This window comes from Puma concolor, chromosome F2 (assembly GCF_028749965.1).
Source record: "Puma concolor isolate L17-30 chromosome F2, mPumCon1.1.hap2, whole genome shotgun sequence".
NCBI lineage: Eukaryota > Metazoa > Chordata > Mammalia > Carnivora > Felidae > Puma > Puma concolor.
Window position 1 is genome coordinate 22596392 of NC_141684.1, and position 21261 is coordinate 22617652.

The following is a 21261-nucleotide window of genomic DNA, read 5'->3' on the forward strand; positions in this document are numbered from 1 at the left end:
ATAACAGAAAAAACAAAAATATCAAGACATGACTTTATTTCTAAGTTATAAGAAAGAAACCTGAAGATGGACACTTGAGAGGTCACATGAGAGCTCTGTAAAGTTATCATGGGTCCAAACTTGTCCACCTCACTGCTCTACTATCCTTAGCATAACCCTTGTGCTCATGGTCCAAGATTACTGCTGGAGCACCAGCTATCACATCTACATTCCAAGCAGCAAAATGGAGGAAAAAGAAGTCTGGTCTGCTTTTTTTTTTTTTTTAATGTTTATTTATTTTTGACAGAGAGAGAAACAGAGCATGAGTGGGGGAGAGGCATAGAGAGAGGGAAACACAGAATCCAAAGCAGGCTTGCAGGCTCTGAGATATCAGCACAGAGCCCTATGTGGGGCTCGAACTCACAGACCATGAGATCATGACCTGAGCAGAAGTCAGACACTTAACCAACTGAGCCACTCAAGTGCCCCGGGCTGCTCCTTTTAAAGAAATCTTTTAGGAACACTCACATATCACTGAGTAGAACATATTCACTTGGCCACACCTACATGCAAGGGAGTTTGGGAAATGTAATGTTTTACCTGGGGCCATGTGCCAAACTAAAGGAAAAGGGAAAGATATTGGGAAGTAGTTCTCAGTTTAGCATGGAACTCAATATAGATCTTTATTCTATATCAATAGGAAAGAGAAAATTATCAGATCCAACTACAATAATATTAAAATAGTAACTATGATTTACTGAGCTAGATGCTTTAGTTCATCTTGGGCAATGAACACCACAGCCATGAGGCTATAGATACTATTTAGCCTAATTTTACAGATAAGAAAACTGAGTTTCAGAGAAGTTGAGCAACTTGCTGAAGGTCACACAGCTATGGAAAAGCCATGATATAAACCAAGGTCTACCTGGTTCCAAAGTCTGTTCTGTAAAAATCTTTGCTCCTTGATATGGTTCGTGTACCAGCAGCCTCGGAATTACCTGGAATCTTGCCGCCCCCCCCCCCCCCCCGGCCGCCCCCGCCAAAAAAAAAAAAAAAAAAAGCAAACAAAAAATAGAATTTTTGGACCCCACCCTAAACTGCCAAATGCAAATCTGCAATTTAACAAGTTCCTGAGCTGTAAATCTATTAAAGTTGGACAAGCCTCATTCCCTGCCATTCTGCCATAAACATATCAGACCTCACTGATAATAAAGTTCGCCTTTATTCTTTAGGGAAAGAATTTCAGTCAGTTATATTTTAGTGTGAGTTTATATAATAATGTTAATTCCTCACATAGGATTAGCAGATAGGGGAATAATTTCCAAATAACATGGAAATTACATTAGTTCAAATATGATTCCTTTCCCCAGCACATTAACTTTTTGCCCCCATCAAGTTAATGCAATTAACACAGTTGAGCACCTAGCCACAGAAAGCACAAGACTGTACATCACTCCCAATCACTTCAAGTCAGTACTTGGCTCAGTTTAGCCACATGCTGTGTCTCTAAAGTGCTTACTGCTGGAGTTTCCTTTATCTCTGTGCATTTTGTCCTTGCCTCTTAACTTAGCAGCTCCCACCTTCCCTTTCACCCCTTCCATCAAGTCACCTTCCCCTTCTTTTTAGGAAAAGTACTCTATTTACTATGTTATGTCTTTGATGAATGGTAACTTAGTATGTCTTTTTTAAGTTTGCAAGGATTTTTCATTAAGATGTTAACATTTTTGATAGTTGTATAGGAGTTAAGGGACCTACCCAGCTTAATTTTCTTCCAGTTTGCCCTATTATTTTTAGTAAGCAGTTTTGCTAAATGAAAGGAACAAAGTATATCATGTTACAACAACACAAATACCCACATTCTGCAATGATTAGAGAGGTTCAGAAGAAACACTATCCATCTACTTTTGGATAAATACCCATTATTCTCAAAGGTGCAGCACAATGCACAGAAGAGATGATGGGCTTGAAGACAGAAGAAATGCATTAAAATAGTCACTGACAAAAATCCCCAGCTAAAGGGTTAAAACTGCTCTCAGCATTGAAATGCAGTTAGTATGATGAAAGTTTCTGAGACAAGTCCAAGTGATTAACATAGGCCCCTACCCAGCTTCTGCTTTTGCAGCTTCACCTGGTCTCAACCTCAGTTCTTGACAAACTCACAGTCTCACCTGGCCCACAGACCTACAGCATCCCTGGGCCTGCTCTGGCCTCTGGTGATTTTTCTTTGCTGACCCCTACCTGTTTGATCAGACCTTTTGTACACTTGGACAGAGAGATTTGCAGCCCCTCTCCAGTGTACGATACTGACTCAAACCCATATGCTCAAAGCATGGGGCTGTGAATGAAATCTACCATTTCTGTGGCTCACAAAGCTCTCTCTCACACACACCCCATTACCCAGTCATTTACTTAATACCTCAGCACATTAAGAATTAATATTTCCATGTTTTGTCCTCAATCTTATATAATTTCTTATGTCTTCTTATATAATTTCTATGTCTCTATAATATTTTTGACTATGGTTGTCCTTAAAATGCATTCCCGCTTTGATCAAAATATTAAAGTCCCTTCTATTTTTAAATGTTTTTAAGCTTATTTATTTTGAGAGAGAGGGAGAAAGAGAGCGTGCGCACACACAGTGGGAAAAGGGTAGAGAGGAAAGACAGAATCCCAAGCAGGCTCCGCACCATTAGCACAGAACCGGAGGCAGGGCTCAAATTCACAAACCAAGTGATCCTGACCTGAGCCAAGATCAAGAGGCAGACACTTAACCAACTGTGCCACCCAGGTGCCCCTCCAGTCCCTTTTAAAGATAAAATGGATATTGTTGACATTAGAGGAAAAGCCAGAATATACGATTGTTTTCCCAGTTACTTTCTGTCCATTTCTCTGCTTAGTCCAGAATCTTAACGAGGCTATTCACTCTAGATTTTCTTAAATAAAGTTTAGAAGTTTCATGCAACAAATATTTTATACTTTGATTTTTTTTATTTACATAAAATTTTTAAAAATTCTGGTGCCACATGCTCAATACTCACCCATTACTAACATTGAAATACTCCTGAACATCTATCCATTTGCCTTATATCTCTCCTAATCGAATGCCTCCTACTTACCATATATATTTTTTATATTATAAAATAACCCTCCTTTTAAAATTTGGCAACTCAAAGGAGTAAGTCTACAAAATTGTGTGTAAATCTTAAATAATTACCAATCAGTTGGTAATTTTTCTCTGTAACCATTTTTGTTTCACATTAAGTCTCAGTTGTGTGTGTATGCATGTGTTGTGTGTGTATGCATGTGTGTGTGCATGTCATTGTGAAATAAGAAAGAACACAGCTGCTTTCATAAACATATGCAGAACAGTGGCAGCCTCCAGTTCTTCAGACACTGGTTGTCCCAAATCACACAAGTCATCAACTGAATAATCAGAAAAGGAAAACAGGATATTTTCAACCAAAGAAGATGAAAGCCGATTTAAATTGGTCCTGTCATGGTTTCAGTCAAACAAATCTACAGTTATTAAAATTAACATGCAGAATCATCAAATAAGTATTGCCAGGTAAAGGAGATGGTGACTGCAGCTAAATTCTATAACAAGAAAAGTTAACTTGACATTCTGGTACAAGGAGATCAATGAATATGTCGATAGGATGGGACTTTAAGCCAGAACAGAACATAAACCTTGGTCAAAAGAATCAAATTCAGCAGATTTAGGTGACCAGGGCTGTATGTGAAGAAACTATACAAAAATCCGTGAAAGGGAAGGTGGACTTCGGTGGAGATCTAATGAGTAAGTATAAAAATGGTTCAAGAGGAAAGAAGTGATAGTACCTTGGCAATTCAGTACTGGAGGGAAAGTGGGAGTGGAAGAAAAGTGAGAGCAGAGAAGGGGAGAGGGGGAGAGAGAGAGACATTTTCAAATATGGATTACAAGATGGACATAGAGTATAGTTAAGAGGGACATTTAAGAGTATCCAGGTATTTTCAATGTTCTTAAAACTTGAGTATCTGATAAATATTTGCCATACCTTGCTATTTCATTGCTCAGAAAGAAGGAACAAGAACAATAGCCACAATTTACTGAGTAATAACTCCGTTCCAAGCATTATGCTACATACTTTGAATATATGATCTCATTTACTTCTTTCAACAATCATGAAAACTATTATCCCCATACAGGCGGTAATTGGTAGGGCCATTTTGTAAAGCCCTCAAATTTTGGGCGGGGAGGGGATTTATTTTACAGTAATAACATTACCCTAAGTAATACAGAAGATCAGAGTAGATTCTCTTGAGGAAATAACTGTGGAACTAAGATTGTGGAAGATTAAGAATTAGACTAAGGGCATGGTCTCATGGTTTGTGAGTTCGAGCCCCATGTCTGGCTCTGTGCTGACAGCACTGTTTAACTAAATAAACATAAAAAAAAAAAAAAAGAAAAAAGACTGGGGGTGGGGGGGTGGAAATACAAGACTATTCTAAGCACAAGGAACAGCCAGTGCAAAATTCTTGAGGCAGGAGTACTCATAGTGCATTTGATGATTTTAAAAGTGGAGTGACTGGAGCACAGTGCAGGGGTGCAGGGGTGGTGCAGCGAGGAAGCTGGAGCAGGAGACAGGGGCTACATCAAGTATTCTGGGTAATAGCCTAAAAGCTATGGAAGAGTTTTTAAAGGGGAGAGGACTGTTCACACATGTGTTTTGCAAAGGTTCTTTTGGCTGCATTGCAAGTAATTGATTAATTGAAGAAGAACGAGAGTGGAAGTGGAGAGACCAGTTAAAGAAGCCAATGAGAGAATAGAAACTTGGTGAAATGGACAACAAACAAAAACAGAACAAAACTAACCTTTATATAACCTTCCTCCATCTGCTCTATGTCAGTGTATGGCTACCCAGTCTAGACCATATAATCCTTATAAGTTCCAAACCAGAGGAATCATCTTTGCAACTCCCTCTACCACGACTCCATAAGGAATCAGTTACCATTTCCTATTGGTTTTATTTCCTTAAAAACAAAACAAAACACACACACACAAACGAACACAAATTACACTTGGTCATTTACTCTAGTCCTCTCCAATATGCCTGGATGGTCTTTCTAAAATGCAGAATCCTCCATCAGTGTCCATATACATGACTTTCTTTTTTTTTTCTTCTGTCCTTAGTTTGTTCTCTACCGCCACAGGACTTTTGTACATGCTGTTCTCTCTTCCTGGGACTCAACCTCCACATCCCAGCTGCAGAATTACTCAAGAAAGACCTCTCTTCTGCTCCCAACTGCCCTACTTTTGGGTCTCCTTGTACATTTGACTTTTTTTGTGCCACAGGCATGTCTAAAAATTTAAAAATCCCTCCCTAGCTATACTGAAAGCTTCATGGAGGCAGGTTCTATCTCTGTTGTACCCCAACTATCTATAAATCTAGGTTGACTGAACCCTTAGATTTTATGGAGCTTGTTTAAGGGTTTTATGTTACTTTCGTCGCTACAGAGCCATTAAAATGAGTTTTTGTGTCGTGGCAAACAACGATAGCTCTTCCCTCTAAAACAAGTGCAAGAACAAAGGTAAAAGCCAGGGATTCACTTCACTGGCAAGCACTGCGCGTGCGCTATCTGCCAGGTTCTCAACCCTTGAAGTCGCTCTGGCCAGAAAATCACCTTAGCGCCTGCTTAGTTCGGGGCTGCACAACCAGAGGGCGGGGTCCAAAGAGGAGGAAATGGTCACTGCGCCTGCGTCCGCTCCTTCTGGGTCCTAGGCTGGCTGCGCAGGCGCATATGTACCATTTTGACCGTAAACATCCTGCCGATTTGAACCGAGGATTTGGGCGGCAGGAAGAGCCGCGGCGTAACGGCAGCCATCTTGTTTGTTTGAGTGAATCGGAAAGGAGGCGGTGGCTGTGGCGGCGGCGGGAGCTGCTCCGAAGCTACACCTCACAGGGGCTCCCCCCCCTTTCCCCGCCCCCTCCCCCGACCCTTTTCCCCTCCCCAGGCCACCCAGCCCGCCCAGCTCCCGGCGGAGTACAAGGTAAGATACTCGGCCGGCCCCTCTTATCCTCCGGCTCCCTCCCCCTACCCCTTCCCTGCCGTCCTGCCGTCTAGGAGCCGGGCTCGGGGAGGGGGGGTCGGGGGGGGAGCGAGGGAGGAAAGCACTCGCCGTATCCCGGGACGGTGGCCGTGCTGCCACCCTCCGAGCCCTGGAACGGCAGCGCCGCCTGCCCAGGCCGCTTTCCCCGGGCCCGCCCTCGGCCAGGACCCGCGCAACCTGGGCCCGCATTATCGCTTGTCTGGTAACAAATGGTTCTAGTCCGTTCCAAGACCGAAAAAGCCGTTACTCCTTCAGTCCCTCGGGAGCCACATCTCCCCGAGGAGGCAGAGGAAACCTTGGGTCCTGGAGGGAAAGGAGGAGGTTTGAACGAGCCCGCTCTGGGACTGGGCCGCCTACTCGGGCAAAAATGGCTGTCTAGGAAGACGCGGGACGCGGGGCGGGCGGCGGCGGCGGGTCGGCCCCCGCGGTGGCAGCTCGGTGGGGCAGCAACCGTCTGCTTGGGTGCGGGGGGTCGGAGACGTGGGGGCACTGCCCTCGCGGGCGCTGTGGACCCATAGCACGGCGACGGGCCCCTCGCCAGGGATTGCTGCTGCTCCTCCTCCCCTTTTTTTAAGGAAATATTTTACGTTGGGAATATTACACACTGGACAGACCAATAGAAAACGAGACCAAGGGAAGTTGCTTCTGATTCTTAGGAAATTAGCATAATTGGTCCCCCCCACCCTACTTTTCTAATGATTAGGGATAGTGAGTGTTTTGTTAATTGATATAGAGACGCTTTGGGAAGGTGGTTTCTGACAAATGCTTGGTGTCTTTCTCCTTTCTGAGAAAGTCTTTGCGATTGATCTGCTGTGATAGAGTGGGGTGACACTATCTACTTGTGGTGCCAGACCTAGCGGCATTCTTTCAAATTTGGAAGAAGGAAACGCTGGAGGGTTTGTCTGCCCACCCTATGATTGTAACGCTGTCTTAAGGGTGCAAAACCGCGCTAGTGTTTTAATGATTTCTGGTAAAGGCTTATGTCTGTCAGCTTTCTTTGCAAGCGAAGTTTAATATTTGCTCTCATAATGCTGTTTAGAATCATCACTGAAATCCAGAAAAAAAAATCTTTTTAAAAATGAATGCAAATGCCAATGAGCTGTGTGAATCGGCAGAATTTTAGAGACGGGCTGGAGAAGCTTTCCTAAGTTGTAGAATCTTTAAATTTATTTTTGTTTTTAATGTTGGAGGCAATTTACAATTATTTTTAGAAAGACACTGATGAGGACATATACCGTAACCAGTGATTAAATTATTTAACAGTTCGTAAATTGTTGAGGTGACAGCAGTGCATAACTAATGGACATAGTGCTTTTCATAAACAAGTCAGAATTAGATTGGTAAAGAGTAACCTTAATAACTTTTTTGTTTATAAAGACAACACATTAGTACACTCTACACTTGTTTTTCGCTTAGAGTGGTAGGTTTAAAGTATTCTTAAAATTATTTCTTTCCTGATGAATTTCTATTTATTGGAAGGCAAATATTCTGAAAAAATTTTATCTTTCATAGTTTGGTGCAGAAGAGAAATTTCTAATGTTTAAGAAATAAAGGTTTTGTGTATTTTGTTTAAATGTTGTGATGTCAGATTGTTAGGCATGATCATGCTTTTTATTTTCTGCTGTGAGATTTTTTTCAAATTTACTGTTTATTTACATCCCGGTAGGATTGTGCTAGTTTGCTGTTCTGTTTCATTCTCATAATCCTTTTTGGTTAACATCCTCATTTTATAGATGTGAAAGCTAAGACTCAGTTAAATAACTTTTAACCATTACAGAACAACTCAGGAGGGAGCTGAATTTGAATCTAGGACCTTTTGATTGTAAAATTGTTGTTCAAAGAATGTTAGTAGCAGAAGGGTGGGGAGCTCTAGTGTGCAGGGTTGGAAATAACTTCTGTTCCTGAGACAGCCCCCAAACCTCCAGAGATCATCACATTCTTATCTGAGTTTTAGGTATAGATGTTTTCCAAGGTTAGTAAATCACTGAATTTCAACCTTCCAGGTTTTCATAGTTTGTGAAAATGAACCACACAGACTAAGCAGCTTGTTAGTTAATGGCAAAGCAGGATTGTGCCTTGACTTACAATATAATAGTTTTTACTTTGGGTGAGATTTGTGTGTGTTCCAAGTTAAAGTCGAACAGTACAAAAAGATAGGTGTCACTTTCCCAGCAGACCCGCTTTCCAAAGGTAACCAGTGTCATCAGTTTCATTTGTACACCACAGATAATTTATGTAAGTGCATTAAATATATCTTACAGAGAGAGCCTTCCTTGAAAGAGTACATATATGTGTATCATTGTTTAAGTCTGCATGGAATTCTGTTATATGGCTGTATTAATTTGTTAAAAGTCACTAATTAGCAGCCAGGTAAATTATTTCTAATGTTTTGCTGTTAAAAGACATGCTGGCAAGGCAACACAGTGTTGCGTTAGAGGTGTGAGCTCTGAAATTCAAGTTTCACTTGCATTAAATGCTAATGACCTTTGGCACATTGTCCATTTTCTCTGTTTCCTCATCTGTAAAATGGGCTGGTGCTTACCTCATATGACTGTCGTTAAAAGGATGGACACATCAGTTTTTAACATTTTTTGTTGTTATTATATATCTCAAGGTATGCCATTGGCATTATTACTGGAAGTGCAGTTTTCTATTTCGAGTGTTTGAGATTTTCATAAGATGTTGGCAAATTGCCCTTAAAAGAGGTTATCCCAATTTATACAACCATTGTCCTGCCCTGCTTTCTAACAGATGAGTGAAATATCATAATGACTAATAAATATCATGGTAGAAACATTGCTTCTACATTGTAGAAACAAGGCTGTAATTTGCCTTTTTTTGTAAGATCATAAATTGTCATTTTTTCCATTTCTAAATATGTTCAAAAATACTGATTTGTCATTTCACTTTAGACATAAATTACTTTTTAGGCTATATTGAAAAAAGTTTGCTGCTTTAGAAAAAAATGAGACTGGGGCGCCTGGGTGGCGCAGTCGGTTAAGCGTCCGACTTCAGCCAGGTCACGATCTCGCGGTCCGTGAGTTCGAGCCCCGCATCAGGCTCTGGGCTGATGGCTCAGAGCCTGGAGCCTGTTTCTGATTCTGTGTCTCCCTCTCTCTCTGCCCCTCCCCCGTTCATGCTCTCTCTCTCTCTGTCCCAAAAATAAATAAATGTTGAAAAAAAAATTTTTTTTAAAAAAAAAAAGAAAAAAAATGAGAAATGCTGAAATTGCGTAAGCTGTCCTCTCAGACCAAATACAGGCTTTATGCTAAGATCTTTTACAAAGGATTAACAGACTTAGAATTTTCAACATTTACAGAGATTAATCAACTTTTTTTTTAATTAAAGTATGGTAATACTAAGAAAAAAGATTGTTCAAAAGATTGTACTTTATTTAGATATAAGCCAGTTGTTGATCTACCACTGTGCTTCAGACGTCCTATAGTTATTAGGGTGATTTCCTCTTGCTAATTGTTTCCCAGAATAACTTTCGCACCACTTTGCTTTAGTTACCCCATCCCATGCCAAGAAAGCATCTATTTAGGAATCTTTGCCTCCACATAACTGGGATATTTTAGGCATGGTACTCTGACTAGCAGCTTAAGTCCTGGCCATGAGTTACTGACACCTGTTGAAAAGTGCCAGTAGTTTTAATTTCTAAAATTTCCAGAATTTTTTACATATGTCAATTATGAGATCACTTGGTGTATCTCATTTCCTTATTCATTAAGCACATATTTAGTAGTTGTTATGCAGCAGGCGGTATTCTAAAATCTAAATATTAAGGAGATATTTGGAATACAGCTATCTTCTATAGTGAAAATTGGGACTTCTTGTGTATGACAGCAACTGTATTTCTAAGAACACATTGCCATATTGGATTTCTACAAAATCCTGTAGACTGTATTTTTAGCGCTGTAGAGGCAGCTTGATTTTCAGGCTAACAAACATTAAGGCTTAAAGTAAAAGCATTGCTTTGCAACATAGGCTCTCTTTGATTATGGGAAGCATATTTGGAAATATAAAATACTGCTGAGCAGGATATAAGATACACTTGAGGAGTTAGTGTTTAATTCTGTCGTAGAGTGTTTAATCTGAATTCTTCCTACTTTTCACATTCCTTAGTCACATTTAAGAGAGTTCACAACATTGGGCAGTTGATGAAGCCTGTTTTTGTTTTTTGTTTTCTTTTGAAACAGTTTTCCTAGTGTGAATTAATAATGATCCTCTGGACACATCTGGTTCAGCGATTGAAAATTTCAGGACCCTTTGCCATTAAGTAATAGAAAAATGGAAAGGAGGCAAACCTGACTGAATTACTCTTGCACAACCACCTTCCACCCTTTCAAACTTTTTTGACAGGCATGAAATCTCTTGCCTATAATATGTTTAACTAATATATATTTCCTGTACAACACTGGAAAGAATGGATACAGTTTTTAATTCAAAATACAATAAGCAGGGGCGCCTGGGTGGCGCAGTCGATTAAGTGTCCGACTTCAGCCAGGTCACGATCTCGCGGTCCGTGAGTTCGAGCCCCGCGTCAGGCTCTGGGCTGATGGCTCAGAGCCTGGAGCCTGTTTCCGATTCTGTGTCTCCCTCTCTCTCTGCCCCTCCCCCATTCATGCTCTGTCTCTCTCTGTCCCAAAAATAAATAAAAACGTTGAAAAAAAATTAAAAAAAAAATACAATAAGCAAAATTCTCATTATAAAATTTACAGATTCTCATTTTAAAATTTACAGTCTCTGCAAAACTTGAAAATTTAGAGTTAACTTACTCTGGATATTTTTTTAAGCTAATTCTAAATTTTACATTCCCACTGGCAGTGTATAAGAGGTGAAGCTTCTCTGTATCCTCACCCGCCTTTGATGTTGCCATTATTTTTTATTTTACGTTTTAATAATGTGCAGTAATATCTCGTGGGTCTAAATTTGCATTTTCTTAATGACTGGTGATGTTGAACATCTTTTCTTGTTCTTATTTACCTTTGGTATATCCGTTTCTGTGAAATTTCTCTTCATTTCTTTTGCCCATTTTCCAATTAGATTTTTTAAAGTTTATTTTGAGAGAGAGTGCTTGAGTGCACGTGTGCAAGTGGGGGAGGGGCAAAGAGAGGGGGAGAGAATCTCAAGCAGGCTCCAGGGTGTCAGTGCAGAGCCTATGCGGGGCTCCAACTCAGGAAACTCTGAGATCATGACCTGAGCCGAAGCCAAGAGTCAGACGCTTAACTGACTGAGCCACCCAGGCACCTCTCTAATTAGATTTTTTTACTTGTGTTTTTAGAATTCTTTATTCTGGATCTAGGTTCCTGTCAGATATGTCATTTTCAATTTTTTCCCCATTTTGTATCTTTGCATTCTCAGTGAACTCTTTTATATAACAATTTCTTAATTTGATAAAGGCCAATTTATTGCCTTTTTTTCCTTTATGGGACATGTTTTTGGTGTCCTGTCTAAAAATTCTTCCCAAGGTTTAGGTACTAAAGGTTTTCCCCTCTGGTTTTTTCTAAAAATTTTATAGTTTTACATTTAAGTTTGTGATTTATTTTAAATTACTTTTTTTTTTTTTTTTAAGCTTACTTATTTTGAGAGGGACAGCAGGGGCAGAGAGAGAGTCTAGAGGAGCCCAATGCAGGGGTCAGACCCATGAAACCATGAGATCATGACCTGAGCCAAAATCAAGCATTAGACCTCAGCCAACTGAGCCACCCAGGCACCCCTGAATTACTGTTTATATAATGCATGAGGTTTGGATCAAGATTCATATTTTGTGGATGATATCCAATCACCATTTGCTGAAAAGACTGTCCTTTCCCCTTTGTCAAGCTTCTTCATCTTTGAAAAATCAGTTGGAGTTATTTATGTGGATTTATTTCTGGTTTCTGTCCTGTTTCATTGATGTGTGTGTGTGTTTTCTGCCACACAATGTTGACTATTGTAGCAGTTAGGTAAATCTCGAAATTGGTTAGACAAATTCATCCCACTGTATTCTTTTTTAAAAAAGTAGTTTTAGCTATTCTCGTTCCTTTGCCTTTCCAAAGAAATGTTACAAAAATCTTGTCAGTGGCTATAAAAAAAAAAAAAAAAAAACTCAAAAGGATTTCAATAGGCATGATGTTAAAGTTTCTTTTGAAACTAAACATACAGGGGCACCTGGGTGGCTCAGTTCAGCATCCCACTCTTGATTTCAGCTCAGGTCATTGATCTCACAGTTCCGGGGATCAAGCCCCACATTGGGCTCTGTGCTGACATCCTGGAGCCTGCTTGGGATTCTCTCTCTCCTTCTCTCTCTGCCTGTGTCCCGCTTGCATGCACATGCATGTGCTCTCTCAAAATAAACATGAAAAAAATAAATAAACATACACTTGTCGTGCTACCCAGCAATCATACTTCAGGACTTTTGCCCCAGAGAAATGAAAACTCTGTTCACCAAAAGTCTATATACACAGGTGTTTATAGCAGCTTTATTTGAAACAGCCTCAGTCCTTGGATAGGTGATTGACAAAGCAAATAGTGGTGTACCTCTCTATCCCATGGAATGCTACTCAGTGATCAAAAGGAACTACTGTTGATAACTTGCAACAACTTGGGTGGATCTCAAAAAGAGTGTTAGACTGCTGAATCCAAAAAGTCACATACTATATGATTCTACTTATATGACCTTCTCAAAATGACCAAGTTAGAGATGAAGAAGAGTGGTGGTTGCTGGGACTTAGGAATGGTAGAGAGGAAGGAATGGGGGTGACAATTAAAAAGGATAGAGAGGAAGAGCTTTGTGTTGATGAACTAGTTTTGTATCTTATTCACTTGCAGTGGTGGTTACACAAATCTGCACATGTGATAAAATGGCATAGAACTATACATACACTTGCACCAATGTCAGTGTCCTGGTTTTGATACTGTATGTGAGATGTCACCATTGGGGGAAACTGGTTAAAGGGTAAGTGGGACCTCTCTACTATTTCTGGGACTCCTGTGAACCTATAATTATTTCAAGAGAAAAACTGTTGTAAAAATGTTTATGTACTTTTCATGTGCTATGGGTGTGCTTGAGTTTATTTCTGTAAAAACATGACTTGTATATCTTATTGTAGTCGTAGACATTTTAAAAAAAGAAATTCATCTGGCGAAATAGATTTTTTTAATCTTCTATGTAAGGGTAAATAAATAAAGGAAATATCAACACAGGAAATGAAGGAAACATACACAGTTAATGTACTCTATAAACTGGATTTTTTAGGGTGCCTTTTTTTTTCCTTCTATATCAACACATAGCTTGCTAAAAGAAAAATGTGCACTTGTATTTCCACTAAGACTATTTCAGTCATAAGATAAATGTTACGCTGTATCATTGTCCTGATACAGTGTCCTGTTAGTGTTTAAATTATAATTGGACAAGTGCTTTTCAAGTTCTTGAGTTGGAAAAACTATATATATAATGCTTTTTTAAGCCTCAGCTTTTCTAAACTACTCACCTGTAAAGGTGGACCAACCCACCTACTTTTATCTGGTACAATATGAAATACTTATTAGCACAGTACTTGTCATGAGGTAGCAATTATCCTATAAAGCATCTAGCTGAGAATCCATTGTTAATGGGGTTCTAAAAATGGAAATTTACACACTGTTTAATATCTGTTCCTGAGTATTCTTAGACATACTTTTCTTGCAATAAAGAATTTTTTTTTTTGGCCAGAGGCAGACTCTTTTCCACAGTCAGTGATCAGGGTAGGAATGGAATGAACACTTGATGGAACTTCAAAATGGAAAAGAGTTTTCTGGTGACAATTTTTACTTAAAAAAAAAAAATGGCCCTTTTATTTTGGGTATGAAAATGATTTGACTCTTTTGTCCCTTTTCTCTTCAGCTGCTATTTTGGGGTCTTTTTCTTGCCCTCTCAAAACTAACACAGTAGATTGTTTTCATAAATGCATACTGTACTTTCTTCCACCTTTCATGATTCCATATTAAAAAGAATAGGAAACTTTTATTTTCATATTTCTTCTATGTCTTGATAAATGTTTGTTTTCATATGGTAGTTATATTAACTTTTTTTCCCTTTCAGATTTCCTCCTGTTTCATAATCAGCCGGAACAATGTTCTACGCACATTTTGTCCTCAGTAAGAGAGGGCCTCTGGCCAAAATTTGGCTAGCGGCCCATTGGGATAAGAAGCTAACCAAAGCCCATGTGTTTGAGTGTAATTTAGAGAGCAGTGTGGAGAGTATTATCTCACCAAAGGTATGTTTGTCGTTGATATTTTTATTCACTTTGTCAATTGTTTATTGATATGTGAAACAATTCTGTAAAACAGCTTTTTAGGTTTACGTCTTCTTTGGGGGCAAAGAAAAATTTCTAGATTACCCAGAGTTCTAGTTTGGTATGTTATTCCCTTTAAAAATTCTGTAAGTGCACAGATCTTTTCATTTGCCTGTTTTCATGGTAGATCAGCGTGAGATCAGACACTACCCAAATATATTTCTAGATGTTTTTGTATTTAAACATGTGTATAGGTGTTTCTAATTTGGGAATTTATAAAATATTCAAAATAAGGACCCTTTAATTAGAAACTGTTGTAGGGATCAGATCTAATTATCGTAGCCATCTAGTAAATAGTATCCATAACTCTTGTACCTCCTCTGCTCCACAAGCCTACTTGCTGTTTCTTAAAGATATCAAGCTTTTTCCCTGTCTCAGAACTTTTATACTTGCTGTGCTCTTCTCCTAAATATTTAATTATTGTGTGTCTCCCACTAGCATGGAAGCCTCATGAATGTCCTTACCTTATCTGCCTTGTTTACGGCTCTGTTCCTAGAGGAGCTTTTATTAACATCCTGTGAAACTGTTCTGAGGCAGTGGTTTTTACCCTTGGATTTCACAAACAGTGTAACTAGAAATAATCCATGTTTTTTTGTGTTGCCAAGAAAGGACCTTTACAACATACACAATTACAGGTATTAACATCATTAACACTTTGTTGAGAAACAGATAACGTTGACTTCAAAATGTATAAGGAGTAATCTCAAAGGAAAAGTCCTTAAATATGATACAACACACACACACACACATTACGTCTGTGTTTTAAAGGTCCTTTTGCGGACCTTGTATTAACCCATATGCACTCTAGTTGTCCTGTCGAGAAAATAGTTCACATACAACTGTCTGGACCGCATTGAGAGCTACTCTTAGAATTGGCAGTTTGGATGATGCTGGCTGCCATGATGTGCTAAATAAATAAGGGTAGTTCTTTATTGCTGAAGAAGCAAGGGGATCTGAGATGAATAAAGCTGGGATCTAGAAAAGACTTGTTCAGAAAAGTCGTGTGGGAGAGGATATGTTTTAGGAGAGAAAAGTGAAAGTTTATATGTGTAATGAGAGCTAAATTACAGAGTTTCCACTTGTCTACAGAATTTTGGCTGGTTTTAGAGTTAAATTTGGTGGCATTTATTGGTTTTAAGGAAATTTCTATCATATTATTTCTAAGATGTAAAGTGAAAAATTATAAAATGAAAAGTTTACTAACGGAAATAGGTGACCTCTAGTCCTACCACCTAGAGAAAGTTTTAGTATTTTGGTATGCATTTAAAATGTGTGCATATATTTTACACATAAGCATGTATACACTAACTGCATTATATGTTTTATAACAAGACTACATTCAGGAAAAGCTCTGTTCATAACTTTACCATCATTTTTCATGGTTGCATTGTATAGTGTCATGGTCTCTTATCCACAGAATTTAAATGCAAAACATAGAAACAGGTCATTTGTGTATTCATATGTTCACTGTAGAACTACTAATGTAAATGATTATTGGAAACAGCTCGAATTAGATGATCCTGGGAATGTCTTAATATATGTCGTATGCACTGTATTACCTTAATAATAAAAAATCTCTTAATTCTAAAACACTTTTGGCCCCAAGGATTTAACATAAAAGATTATAGACCTGTAATTCATTGTTTCGATTATACATTATTTATTTTACCAGTGTCTTTTTTAGATAATCTATAATTTTTCCTAATTTTTTGAATTTTAATTCCACTGGTCCTGTACTGTGCAACCATTAAAATTACAAAGATTTTTCTACTTGGTAGGACTACAGGTTTATTTTCCTCTTTTTAAAAAATAACCATTGAATAAACATTGCTTGCAAAATCTTTTGGTCACATCTGTGGGCTTTTTGTTGTTGTTGTTGTTCATTTTTGAGAAAACACGAACCTGGAAGGGGCAGAGAGAGAGAGGGAGACACAGAATCTGAAGCCGGCTCCAGGCTCTGAGCTGTTAGCACAGAGCCAGACAAGGTACTTGAACTCACAAACCATGAGATCGTGACCTGAGCCGAAGTTGGATGCTTAACCGACTGAGCCACCCAGATGCCCCCCTCTCTTTTTTTGACTCAGGATTGTTTACTATGTGAGGTTAGGATACATCAAAACCAGTCTTGCATTTTCATTGATCTTTTGTTCCCATCTGTAAATTTTTCCTTAGTGTTGATGTTTAGGAAGATAAATGATGGGCCAGGTGGTATATTTCTGACATGCATTAATAGTTTGCTCTGTGGGGAGATAGTACCAGTTTGCACTGCTGGTCTAATTGTATGAGAATATGAGGTTTTCTACTTTTTATAGGTATGCTTACTGAGGGAAGTGAATGGAAAAAGGAGAAGTTGAGCTCTTTTCTTGAATTTGATATGTGTGACTAATCTTTAACACCCATAAGCAAATATTGAGGGTGATTTGGCTTAAAAGGATAACATTTTTTCATAGTATGTGCAGAGTACTTTGTACACCTTTAGGGACACTACAAAAGAATACAAGATAATCTGATATGTGAAGGTATGTAGCAGTTGCCACAAAGTAAAGCATACAGTTCAAGAATAATGTAAAAAACTGTGGAGGGTGTGAGAAAGAACAACTTACTTTAAAAACCATTTCTAAGTGGGTTTTTTTCAGTGTTTATTTTGAGAGAGCATGTGTGAGTGGGGGAGGGGCAGAGCAAAGGAGAGAGAATTCCGGGCAGGCTCAGCCCTGTCAGCCCAGAGCCTGATGTGGGCCTCTGACTCATGAACCTCAGGAACCAAACTGTGAGATCATGACCCGAGTCAAAATCAGGAGTTGGATGCTCAACCGATTGAGCCACTTAGGCACCCGTCTAAGTGGGTTTTTATGATTGATCTTGTTTTATTTTGATAGAATATATATTTCCACAGGTGTGCTAACTCAAAAATGTCTGTTGTTTGCTCTTGTCCAGTTCTTGTGAGGGATTTTAGAACAAGCGTCAGACATACAGCTCAGTTGTAACCGTGTGGCTTCTGCCCCCTCACGACACTCCTCTGTTTGAACAGCCACTGGTAGCCTCTGTAGAGCTCTCCCTGGGTACATAACCTGTGTTCCATATTACACCTATACTCTTAACATGGGCTAGCTCAACAGTAAAAAGGGCCATACTTCATATTACCTACTTCTTTGCTAAACTCTGAGCCAGACTCATCCAAAAAGAAATCTTTTGCCCAAACACCACCTTTTTAAAAAGTTTCCAATTCTTTACAAGATAATGGCATGCAGTGGGTTTTAATTTTAAATCCTTCCTCCTTTCTTAGGTAAAGGTGCAGTCAATATTAAATTTTCTAAGACCACATCATAAAAGTAGATTCTTTCTTTCCATTAGGAACAGTGTTTTAATTGGGTCTTTTCATATCAAGGATGATAAGTCCTGGATTTGATCACAAATTTTTAATTTTAGATATACTAAGAATAGCAGTAACTTTCATAATTTATGTTGTAAGTCATGTGAAATTGCCATAAAGACAGAGCCTCAGAGTCCTTGTAAATGGAATCCTAGGCTGCTATAGACAGTACATATATAACTGAGAAATACAGTGTTTCATTTTATAAGTAACATAACATTTTATAAGTAACATTTTATAAGTAACATACTAATTATATTTGAAGCAAATGATTAACAGCTTTCTTTGCTACCTTAGAATTTGAGATCTATGGTATGATTTGGAAAATAATCTGGGAAAGTTTGAGTTCATGTTGTCTTGTTCTCAAAAACTTTTCCATATTCTAGCTAGAGGAATTGTGAATCATGCTGTTTAGTTGAGTGTTTACTGCGCTTTCTTTTCCCAACTACTGCATCTCATCCCACACAAGCATTGATTGAGATCTACCTTGAAAGGGGGAAAAAAAAAAAAAACGGGCTGAAGAGTATATTTTCTTGTAAACAAAAAAAAAAAAAGATGGGTTACCATTACCTTTCAACTGTTATTATGCCTTCCAGTCAACCGATAAACTCAGTGAAAAAGGTCTTAAACAGTGAGGAAATCAACAGTCACTTAATTAGAAGTTTAGAGATAGGAAGATTCAGGTTTAGTTGAGTTCATTCAATGATGTCATTCATCTAAGGACTCACCAGTCTCCTGTTGGCTTCTTGTTCTTGTACTTACAGCCTCATGATTACAAGCAGCTCCAAACCCCACTGCTCACAACACAGGAGGGAAAAAAGAGAGAGGCGTTCTTTTTCTTATTGGGAAAATCTCTCTTAGAAGCTGACATACTTTATACTTTTTCTTGTTGGTTAAACTGGGTTATGTGCCCACTCAAAAAGCATTAGCAAAGAGGAAAGAGACAGTTCTTCAAGGCTGAGAACATTCACTCCGCGGACAAAATAGAGTTCAGCTAGCTAGCAAGGAGCAATGGCTCTGGATTGGCAAACAAAAGCGCCACACATTCCTTAATGTGCTTATGATGGCAGTCTGTGGGATGCCTTGGTACCTGCTGCATAGCTACCTTTGTGTCTGTTCACTCATGAATTACTGCTAGTCTAGTCCTGGTCAATACAGATACTCGAAATTTACAGGTAAAGGCACAAGTAAAATAATTATAGGTGATTTATAAGGTAACTTCAAATAAATGATTAAAAGTATGAAGAGAGAAAGTGAAAACTGCCCATCAATTGCACAGAATACAAGCTTTGAAGTATGATTACCTCTAAAACAAAAAATATTAACTTTGTAAATTAGATCAATATTAATGTTTTATTCCTAGGTGAAGATGGCGCTCCGAACATCAGGACATCTCTTACTGGGAGTAGTTCGAATCTATCACAGAAAAGCCAAATATCTCCTTGCAGACTGTAATGAAGCATTCATTAAGATAAAGATGGCTTTTCGGCCAGGTATTGTTGACTTTTTTTTTTTTTTTAACCTTGGATTTTCTCATGCAGTATGAAAAATTGCAAAACCTATATTCTAGTTCCACTTGTTTTGTTCTAATATTAATACAGGGGAACCTTTCAAAAACAGGGCTAGGCTTGGAGAGGCAGTGGTTCAAGGGAAGAAACCCACTTCAGTCGTACATATGGAATTATGGCAGTCACCCCTTTTTAAATGCCTTTTCATTATCTTACATAGAACTGAGTCAGAGTTGAAATGTTGAAAGCTGATTGTTACATGAATTTTTTAAATGTAACTTAAGAAAATCTTAGGATTTAAAATTTTTTTCCCAAATAATTTTAGCATATTGTTAAAATTCACTTTTAACTTGAGACTTTTATTAAACATTCTTTATAGTGTTTTGTTGTTTTAGGTAGTGATTGGCTCTAAAACTGGATTCTAGCAACCAAATTTCCATCTGCATAGATAATAATTATGATATCTGAATTCATATGTCATTTTGTAATTTTTAAAACAATGATGGAATTTTATTCTAATTAAAATAATGAAGAGATGCCTTATATGGTAGTTTTTACCGAAGTTATGTTTTACTACTTCAATTTATTTTAACATATGAACAGTGAGATTTTTGAGATCTAAGATTTTATTTAAAAGCCAATTGTTTAGGTAGAGGCTATGGTACTTGAATGATTTCTAACATGTAGATAAATTGCATTTTGCTTAAGTAACCATGCTTTTTTATTTTTCCTTATTTAAAGCAATGCGTTTTTAGCATACACTGAAGAATATAAGGAAAACCAAAATAATGTAATCCCACTTACCCTAAAATAACCAACTCCTCTTGATATTTAGGGTGTTCCTTTCCAGTCATTCCCCTTCTTCATAAATGTCATGTTTATGAAGAAAACTGTTATTAATATTTATTTGTCATGTCCTTTTCAAGACTCACCACCTTAATGCATTATTAGTGCTTTGACTTTTTTTGGAAAGCAAGTAATTTGGCTTATGAGTATAGAAAAACAAAAGTACTTGAGCTTTGGTGGTACTTTGCATACATTATCAATCTTTCAGGACTATAACCTTAGGAGATCATACTGACTTTACCTTCCTCTCATCCCTAGATAACCTGTGATATAACCAGGCCTTCAAGCTTACCATTTCCTTTCCAGGTGTTGTTGACCTACCTGAAGAAAATCGAGAAGCTGCTTACAATGCTATTACCTTACCTGAAGAATTTCATGACTTTGATCAGCCACTGCCTGACTTAGAGTATGTCTCTCCCTCTTTTAATTGTTGACTTGGTCTACAAATAACATTATTGGTTTCCAAATGTATAGTTTTCCATGGAATGTTTTTTTTTTAACATTTATTTTCAAGAGACAGACACACACAGTGCAAGGGGGGAGGTGCAGAGAAAGGGGGTTACAGAATCGGAAGCAGGCTCCAGGCTCTGAGCTGTCAGTGCAGAGCCCAACGCGGGGCTCGAACCCACCAACACTGAGATCATGACCTGAGCTGAAGTTGGACGCTCAACCGACCGAGCCACCCAGGCGCCTCTTCCTTGGAATGTTTTGACACCAAATTAACATGAGGCTCAAATGTATAAGCTTTCAATTAGGATAATGTATAAATATGAAACATATAACCTAGAATTGTTTCTTCTGTAAGAAAACTGTACAGATGTCAACTTTAACAAAGCTAAGTTAGGAGAATTCACATGTGCTTAGGCCAAAGCTTGTGTAAACAGTTTCCCAGGTTTGTGCTTTACATAAGGATATTAGTAAACATGAACTATTGGTTCATGATTTTTCTCTGGAGGTACATATTAAAGTCAGCTACAGTTATCCTCTTTGCCAAGCTAACTTAAAGAGCAAGAAAGGGTCATTGTCACAACATCCAATTGAGAAAGTTGTACAGAGATGACCGTTCTAGCATAATATTGTAGTATATTTCTCTTTTCTCGAGTCCTCAAAATCCAGCTGTTACCATGACAGGGAATGTGCCTATAACTTTCC

The 21261-nt window shown here is 38.4% G+C and overlaps 1 protein-coding gene across 2 annotated transcripts in view; it reads left to right on the forward strand.

The window, feature by feature from the left end:
* The first annotated feature begins 5862 nt into the window (after positions 1 to 5862).
* Positions 5863 to 21261, forward strand: part of RAD21 (RAD21 cohesin complex component) — a 30618-nt gene continuing 15219 nt past the window's right edge. Inside the window, exons 1-4 of one of the 2 annotated variants that reach the window (XM_025922727.2) lie at positions 5863 to 6007; positions 14133 to 14307; positions 19119 to 19248; positions 20416 to 20515. In XM_025922727.2, coding sequence (XP_025778512.1) covers positions 14164 to 14307; positions 19119 to 19248; positions 20416 to 20515 — 374 coding nt within the window. In that variant the 5' untranslated portion in view covers positions 5863 to 6007; positions 14133 to 14163. Of the gene's footprint in view, positions 6008 to 12880; positions 13008 to 14132; positions 14308 to 19118; positions 19249 to 20415; positions 20516 to 21261 lie in introns of those variants that run through there. The other variant, XM_086695724.1, reaches the window with a different exon arrangement.